General features: G+C 44.4%; 1 protein-coding gene across 1 annotated transcript; it reads left to right on the top strand.

Moving 5' to 3' along the window:
* The first annotated feature begins 8,271 nt into the window (after positions 1-8,271).
* On the top strand, positions 8,272-9,060 carry NTF3 (neurotrophin 3). Its single transcript, XM_054399656.1, has one exon. It carries the CDS (start codon positions 8,287-8,289, stop codon positions 9,058-9,060), a length of 774 nt encoding a protein of 257 aa, XP_054255631.1. The 5' UTR covers positions 8,272-8,286.
* The last annotated feature ends 234 nt before the right edge of the window (positions 9,061-9,294 follow it).

The following is a 9,294-nucleotide window of genomic DNA, read 5'->3' as shown; positions in this document are numbered from 1 at the left end:
AGCCCTCAAGTATTAGTAACATGAGAATGGTAAAAGGAAACAGGATGATGTACAGAGATAACCTTTATGGAAGTACAGTTGTTGAGATGTCTCTAAAACAGACAGGCATCTCCATGCAGCATAGAGAGTATCACACTGAAATACTATTGTGCCCTCTCAGTCTTCTCAAGATTAAGCAGCCCCAGGTTTCTCAGTCTCTTTTCATAGGGAAGGTGTTCCTAATCATTCCCCTGGCTCTCGTGGAGAGAGGAAATCTTTGCTTTTGCTCTCTTAGTAGGGCAAAACCAGGCAGATCTTTGATGGAGAAAGCAAGAGATGTCAGGGTATATATCTAATAAAATCCCAATAGCTTTCTGTAGAGTTCTTTACTTTGTAGAATCACAGAATTGTCAGATTTGGAAGGGACCTCAAGGATCATCCAGTTCCAACCCCCCTGCCGTGGGCAGGGACACCTCACACTAGATCAGGTTGCTCAGAGCCACATCCAGCCTGGATGCAAAAACCTCCAGGGATGAGGCTTCTACCACCTCCCTGGACAACCTGTTCCAGTGTCTCACCACCCTCATGGGGAAGAATTTCTTCCTAACATCCAATCTGAGCCTACCCATTTCTAGTTTTGCTCCATTCCCCCCAGTCCTATCACTACCTGGCAGCCTAAAAAGTCCCTCCCCAGCTTTCTTGTAGCTCTCTTCAGATACTGGAAGGCCACAATAAGCTCTCCTCAGAGCCTTCTCCTCTCCAGACTGAACTGTCTCAGTCTGTCCTCATAGGAGAGGAGCTCCAGTCTTCTGGTCATCCTCATGGCCCTTCTCTGGACCCATTCCAGCACCTCCAGATCCTTCTTGTAACAGAGGCTCCAGAACCGGACACAGTACTCCAGGGGGGGTCTCACCAGAGCGGAGCAGAGGGGGAGAATCATCTCCCTCGACCTGATGGCCACACTTCTCTTGATGCAGCACAGGTTATATGCAGGAATGAATGAAAAACAATTTTGACTTGTCCAAACTCCTACAAATGAGAAAAATCAGGATCCCAGCCTCTCAAACCCTTGTTCTGACCTTCTCAATAGACAGATGAATTACTCAGTTGGTTCATACAGTCCAGTCAGAGCAGAGTCAGACAGGTGCAAACATCACACCACAAAAATGACAGTGAGGAAAGGAATGGTAAAGAGAAAAAGTCCTATCTGTGACAGAGAAAAAATTACTACTTCAGTTGATTATGGACCTGGGGCTGTAGATATATGATTGATATTAATCATTATTATCAGCCTGCAAAACAGGAGGCTCCAGGGAGACCTAATAGCAGCCTTCCAGTACCTGAAGGGGGCCTTCAAGAAGGATGGAGAGAGACTGTTTGCAAGGTACTGAAGTAACAGGACAAATGGCAATGGCTTCAAACTAGAGAAGAATAACGTTAGACTGGATACCAGGAAGAAGTTCTCTGCTATGAGGGTGGTGGAACAGGTTGCCCAGGGAGGTGTTTGAGGCCCCATCCATGGAGATATTCAAGGTGAGGCTCAACAAAGCCCTGGGCAGCCTGATCTGGTTGGGGATGTCCCTGCTGACTGCAGGGAGGTCAGACTGGATGACCTTTGGAGGTGGCTTCCAGCCTGGACCATTCTATGATTCTAATAATTGAGTCTCTTAGTGGGATTGCTGGAGGATTCTGGGGACTGTCAAATGCCTCTAGGGCAGCTCTCAAGTGCCCTGGACTCCAGGCAAAAGGGGTGGCAGGGGAGGAAAGTGCAGTGCCAAAACCTAACAGAATTCACTTTGCACAACGTGTGAAAAGCAGCTCCTCTTCCAAAGAGTGAGGTAAGCACCAAAGAACTGCACCTGACCTTCCTCTTGGAAACGGGCAGGTCTGTGTAAGGTGATCACATTTTGACCTCTGAGAAGAGAAAGACTGAATGGAGACACACATGCTGTTGCCATCAGCTCTCTCTGAAATGAAGCAGCATTGCCACGGTTCCACATAGCATATTTAACTCTTCAGAAAACAGATTACTCCTCATGCCTGATGTATCGCCACAGAATTGTCCCTCAGAAAGCTGTCACCAGCAAGGAAAGCTTGTCCTCAGTGACTTGGGAGGGTCACAGACACAATGGTAATCATGACTAGCACTGTAGATTGGTTTGAAGTGTAGATGGATTTTTCATACTGGGGTGAGCAGCTGTGTTGCTGTGCTTTACTCAGCCAGTCACCCATTTAAAAGGAAAAGGGAATGTCAGTGGCTCAGTAGGCTCAGCTCCATCTCCATGAGAGATTAGCTAGACACCATTCACTGGGGCTCAGTGCTCAGGTGAGTCATCTCTTCTGAAAGTGACCTTGCATGATAAAAAGCAACTGACCTGCTGCAAAGATTCTGAAACTTGGGTGGCTTCATCCTCAGAGATGATTGTAGCTGCAGTCCCCAGCCCATCTGCAGGGAGAATGCATTGCCGTCAAATTCCTTCACTCTTACAATCCGGTTGGCTCTGAGGATGGGAGGGTTAACACCTAAAGCTGCCATAACTCAGTCCCCACTTGATTTTTGTCTCTGAATTCTTCAGCTTCTTAGCAGATCTGGCTCTTGTGAAAACTTTAGCTTCAATCCATATGTGTTGAAATTTCCGTGTCTTGAGAAGTGGAAATGTTCAGGAGGTCACAATGTCCCTAGGGGCATTCAGCACTCCTCAACGATCTACCTTCAGAAATTCTTCCACAGGCACACATTGCACAAATCATCAATCACTCTTCTGAAAGTTTGCAGTGCAAACTTTCAGCCATAAAAATCTCATACTCCCATCTTTCAGGATGCAGCAAATTTTTTTCTTGGTCTGTCCTTGCTGAAGCCAGTGCAGAGGAGGGTGACAAAGCTGGGGAAGGGCCTGGAGAATAAATCTGATGAAGAGTGACTGAAGGAGCTGGGGATGGTTAGTTTGGAAAAGAAGAGGCTGAGGGGAGACCTCATTGCTCTCTAACACTACCTGAAAGGACATTGTGGAGAGGTTGGTGCTGGTCTCTTCTCACAGGTAATTAGTGATAGAACAAGAGGGAATGGCCTCAAGCTATGACTGGGTAGGTTTAGACTGGACATGAGGAAAAAATTTTTCCCAGCAAGAGTGTTCAGGCATTGGAATGTGCTGGCCAGGGAGGTGATTGAGTCCCCAAGCCTGGATGTGTTTAAAGGTGGTTTGGAAGTGTTGCTTGGGGATGTGGTTTTGGGGTGAATCTTGTAGAGTAGGATTCTGGGTTGGACTTGGTGATCCTGAGGGTCTTTTCCAACCTGAATGTTTCTGTGATTTCTGTGATTTCTATGATTTTTCGCTGTCTCCCTGAGCACAGAAGGGCTGCATTTCTTCTCATCTTAGTAGGATGAGGGAATCAACAGGGCATTCTGCTACTAGTTGCTCTCTGTGAGTTTTTGAAAACAGTGCTTAGCAAGCAAGGAGAGTAATTGTTCTGTAGTCTTTGGCAGAAGCCTGAAGAAGCTGTCAGCCACCACAAACGACCATGAGTTGCTCAAGCTGAGAAATGAAAACTGCTTTTAAATTTGTCAGAAAGCACTGAATGCTTCAAGCTGATTTACACAGATCATGTCGGGTATTACAAAGCTGGATGCAAAATTCATGACTCACTTTTCCTTCTATTCCCGTTCCTCTCAGCAATGGGGGGGGATGTAAATACTTAGGCAGTATCTCACGGTACTGAGGTTTAATTATTTCCACCAAACATATTAAATGACACTTTGCTCTTCAGCTGTGGAGGCTGCTCAGCAACTGATCAAAAGAAAGCAGCTCAGATTCATGTCTGAATCACCACAAACAAAGCTAAACAAAGCTTTCCAGCACTACATAAAGTGTTGAGTCTGAAAGGAGCAGAAAGTGGTTTGCCAGAATCTTCTGGGGATTTAATTTATTGATGGAAGCAATAGGTGAGCTTTTTTACTTCTCCTAAAACTAGGTCATCCCTGAGACCTCTGGGTTGGACAGCACAGTGATAAGCAGGAATACAAACCATCAAAATAGAGTAAAACTTAGCTAGAACTGGAAGATCAAACAACTTTGCAATGCAGGAGCTTCTCTTTTCCATGGTGTTTGTTTTTCCCCACTGTGGCACAGGTGTCAGCAATCCTGAAGGCAATCTTGATTAGTGCAAACTAACAGCCAACTACATTACCAGGACAGACTGTTGTTCCTGCCACGCTGTGATATGTTCTCCCACAAATTTTCTGGACCATTTGCAATGCCTAAAAGCCACTTAGTTCTATTCCTTGTTCCTGTATGGATCTTCTTTGCTCAGAGAAGGTAGTGGCTCATTATTTTCTGGATTCACTCTATCCAAACCCTCATAAAGCTCCATGGCTTCTAGGATAGGCATGCAGTAGGTACTGCACAGTAAGGTAATTTTATTGTTCAGATGGATGTGTCATTATATCAAAGAATCATAGATGATTTGGGATGGAAGGGATCTGTTGAAATCTTGCCTTGGAATGCAAGTCTCCTCTAGTAGAGGTAACTTACTCACTGGGCTGTGTTGAGTAAGCACATTTTCCTGCTTTGTGAATTACACTGTGAATTACAGTGTGTAACTTTTGAAGCATGTCCAGAAACATCAGGATGATTTGTTTTGAAAACATTAAGATACAAACATTTGAAACTTTTCTATTTTCCTCTTGTTTTTTTTATCAATTTAACAAAACACACAGTTAAAAAAAAAAAGAAGTACAAATTTCAAATTCTCTTCAGGCAAGAAATTCCATTTGGGGCAAGGAGGTATTTATGACCCAACCCTACACAGGAGGTTCCACCTCAACATCACAAGACAGTTCTTTATGGTGAGGGTGATGGAGCACTTAAACAGGATGCCCAGAGAGGAGTTGTGGAGTTTCCTTCTCTGGTTAGTTCCAAATCTCACTTGGATGTGTTCTTGTGTGGCCTGCCCTATGTGATTCTGTTTTGGCAGAGGAGCTGGACTGCATGATCTCTGGAGGCCCCTTCCAACCCCTAACATTCTGTGATTCTGTGATTCTGAGATTCTATGTCTTATATTCAAAACAGAGCCAAGGCCACAACCAGCTGCAGTTTCTCAGTAATGTCCATTCTTCCTAGCTAAAATAGTGCCTTAGGTATATTCTGAGGTGCTTGACTTCATGAACAGCCTGACAAATTTGAGTCGTAGACTGGAATTTCAGAAAATGCAGTCCAACAAGGCTGAGTTCCAGGTCCTGCACATGGGTCACAACAACCCCATGGTAAGCTAGATTTGGGGATGTGTGGTTGGAGAGAGACCTTGGGATACTGGTTGATTGTTGACTGAATATGAATCAGCAGTGCCCAGGTGGCCAAGAACGCCAATGGCATCCTGGCTTGGATCACAAACACTGTGGCCAGCAGGGACAGGGAGGTGATCATCCCCCTGTGCTCAGCACTGCTGAGGCCACACCTCGAGTGTTGTGTTCAGTTCTGGGTCCCTCACTATAGAAAGAACATTGAGGTGCTGGAGCATGTCCAGAGAGGGCAATGAGACTGGAGAAGGGCCTGGAGCACCTGGCCAACAAGGAGTGTCAGAGGGAGCTTGGGAGTTCATTCTGGAGAAGAGGAGGCTGAGGGGAGACCTTAACTCTCTCTACAACTACCTGAAGGTTGGAGCAAGGAGGGGGCAATCTCTTCATCTTGGTGTCAAGCAATAGGACCAGAGGAAAGAGTTCCAAGCTGTGCCAGGGGAGGTTCAGGCTGAGTATTAGGAAATATTTCTTCACTGAAAGGGTTCTCAAACACTGGAATGGACTGCCCAGGGCAGTGGTGGAGTCACCATCCCTGGGGGTGTTCAAGCAATGTGTGGACCTGGCACTGTGGGACGTGGTTTAGTGTGACCCTTCAGTGCTGGGTCGAGGGTTGGACTGGATGATCTTGGACATCTCATCCAACCAGAGATATTCTGTGGTTCTGTGAACATGTCACTTAAGCCCCTACTAGGTTGTGAAACATTGTTAATTTTGCACCAAATAATTTGCCAAGCACATATCAAATAACAAGTCAGTTTTAAGAGTAGTTTAACACCCTTCCCACTGAACCTGCAAGGTATTTTACTTTAGGTTCAGTAAAATATTAAACAACATCTTTGCCATTAATTAGGTTCCTCCATGGACAAGAAAAAAATAGCTGCTGTGCATTGCTTGAATTCTGAGATCCCTATCCCTTGGGGAGACTTTTTTTTTTCTGTGTGTGTGTGTGTGTGCGCAGCATGACATTAAAGACAGTCTGCAGGAACTGCAATCTTACTTTTCCCACCTCATCACCTGCTCCAACTTGTGTATTTTGCTAGTGCCACTTGGTTTTGAAACTAAGCAGAGCAGTGGTTACGTGCAGCCACATGTTGGCATGAATAATGCCTTCAGCTTTTGAGCGGCGCATTGTCAGGGCTTTTCTCACCATCCTGTGGACTTGTGTGTCAGACCACATGTGGCTGAGCTCTTCTGAGCACTGTAAGAAATCTGCTGGATGGCATCTGTTTCATAACATTTTTTTGACTGGTTTTTAAAAGAAAATAAGTTCTTGAGGGAAGACCAAATTGCAAAGGAAGAGGTCTTTTCACCTAGCAGAGTCTGGACTGTGCAGCTACTACACGAAGTAAGTTGGTATTTTTTTAGGTATGAGAGTAATTGTATGGTAACTTGAAAATCTAAGATATTTTTAATTAATTTTATTTTCTTTTTCTCTATAAAGCATAACATTGCTGCAAGCAGCAGTCTAGATTTAGGTGAACTCATACTGTGACAAACTGAGAATGGAGAAAACACATTTCTTGTCCATAAAAGGACAGATCACACATCCACAGAGGGTAGCTCTGATTTTGTTGCAGTTCCAAACTATGAAGTAGGGACTCACTGCTGTTAAAAGAAATTTTGCTGTGGATAGAGGATTCTCCAGTAAATTTATTTCATTTTTTTAAAATTGCTTTCTTAAGAAGAAAATTATTTCCCTATTTAAACAGAAAATTATTATTTTTCTTATTTCATATCTTTTTAAAGCAGAAAATTTTGTATCCAAGAGGTCTGATATTTCTGCAGTTTCTTCTGGGAAAAACACAGAGTACCCAGAGTGTCACAGCAAGTGCTCAGCTCAACACTGGTGAGGCCACATCTGGATTGCAGGATCACAGGATGTTAGGGGTTGGAAGGCACCTCTGGAGACCTTCCAGTCCATTCCCCCTGCCAGAGAAGGACCATAGAACCTAGTGTAGGTCACACAGAAATGCAACCAGACAGGGCTTGAAAGTCTCCAGCGAAGCAGACTCCACAACCTCTCTGGGGAGCCTCCAGTGCTCTGTGACTCTTATGGGAAAGAAGTTCTTCCTCATGTTGAGGTGGAACTTCCAGTGCTGTAGTCTACATCCATTGCCCCTTGTCTTATTGCAGGGTGCAAGTGAAAATCCTGAAAAGTGCTTGAAATACAGATGAAATACCAAGAATAAAAAGTCAGAAAGCAGTTGGACTCATCAGAAAATATAACAAAATAGTAACTTCAAAGAAACAAAGAGCCTATATATTCTTACTCTGAAAGGTAGGACTAGATGATCTTCGAGGTCCCTTCCAACCTGGTATGCCATGAAGCTATGAATCTGTACCTATAAAGCCTAAAAGTTCCAAACCCAAATCTTTACAGCCTCTAGCAAGCTTCTCTATTTAATTATTCTCTAATTATAGGACTAGATGATCCTCAAGGTCCCTTCCAACCTGGTATGCCATGAAGCTATGAATCTGTACCTATAAAGCATAGAAGTTCCAAACCCAAATCTTTACATCCTCTAGCAAGATTCTCAATTTAATTATTTAATTATTCTCTATTTAATTATAGGACTAGATGATCCTTGAGGTCCCTTCCAACCTGGTATGCCATGAAGCTATGAATCTGTACCTAGAAAGCCTAGAAGCTCCAAACCCAAATCTTTACAGCCTCTAGCAAGCTTCTCTATTTAATTATTCTCTAACTATAGGACTAGATGATCCTCGAGGTCCCTTCCAACCTGGTATGCCATGAAGCTATGAATCTGTACCTATAAAGCATAGAAGTTCCAAATCTTTACAGCCTCTAGCAAGCTTCTCTAGTTAATTATTCTCTAATTATAGGACTAGATGATCCTCAGGGTCCCTTCCAACCTGGTATGCCATGAAGCTATGAATCTGTACCTATAAAGCATAGAAGTTCCAAATCTTTACAGCCTCTAGCAAGCTTCTCTAGTTAATTCTTTTGGTCTTGACTCTCTCCTCTTTTGCAGATCTTACAGGTGAACAAGGTGATGTCCATCTTGTTTTATGTGATATTTCTCGCTTATCTTCGTGGCATCCAGTCTACCAACATGGACCAGAGGAGTTTGCCGGAAGAGTCGATAAATTCTCTTATTATTAAGCTGATCCAGGCGGACATTTTGAAGAACAAGCTTTCTAGGCAGGTGGTAGATGTTAAGGAAAGCTACCCACACGCAGCGCCGAGAGCGGACAGCCAGCAAGAGGTGGATGGGGACGCCAATGTGAAATCAGACTTCCAGCCAGTTATCTCAATGGATACAGACCTCCTGAGGCAGCAGAGACGCTACAACTCGCCCCGAGTCCTCCTGAGCGACAACACGCCCCTGGAACCGCCGCCGCTGTACCTCACCGAGGATTACATCGGGAACTCCGTGGTGGTGAACAGAACCTCCCGGCGGAAACGGTACGCGGAGCATAAGAGCCACCGAGGGGAGTATTCCGTTTGTGACAGTGAAAGCTTGTGGGTGACGGACAAATCGTCTGCCATCGACATTCGAGGACACCAGGTGACTGTGCTGGGTGAGATTAAAACGGGCAACTCGCCGGTGAAGCAATACTTTTACGAGACGAGGTGTAAGGAAGCCAAGCCGGTGAAAAACGGCTGCCGGGGCATCGACGACAAGCACTGGAACTCCCAATGCAAGACCTCCCAAACTTACGTTCGAGCACTGACTTCAGAAAACAATAAACTGGTAGGCTGGAGATGGATAAGGATAGACACCTCCTGCGTGTGCGCGCTCTCCAGGAAAACAGGGAGAACATAGACCTGCATCTCTTTGATATACATAAATTATTACTTTAAATTATATGATATGCATGTAGCATATAAAATGTTTATATTGTTTTATATATTATAAGTTGACCTTATTTATTAAACTTCAGCAAATCTACAGTATATAAGCTTTCTCTCTCGATAAAACAAGAGCAAAGGGCGTGTGCCTCTGCTGGGGGGCAACTCCAGGTATTTTTGGGGGGTTTTGTTGTTTTGTTTTGGTTTT

The sequence above is a fragment of the Indicator indicator genome, chromosome 3 (genome assembly GCF_027791375.1).
Source record: "Indicator indicator isolate 239-I01 chromosome 3, UM_Iind_1.1, whole genome shotgun sequence".
Classification (NCBI taxonomy): domain Eukaryota; kingdom Metazoa; phylum Chordata; class Aves; order Piciformes; family Indicatoridae; genus Indicator; species Indicator indicator.
The sequence above is the reverse complement of the archived record's forward strand: the minus strand, read 5'-3'. Positions and strand labels throughout refer to the sequence as shown.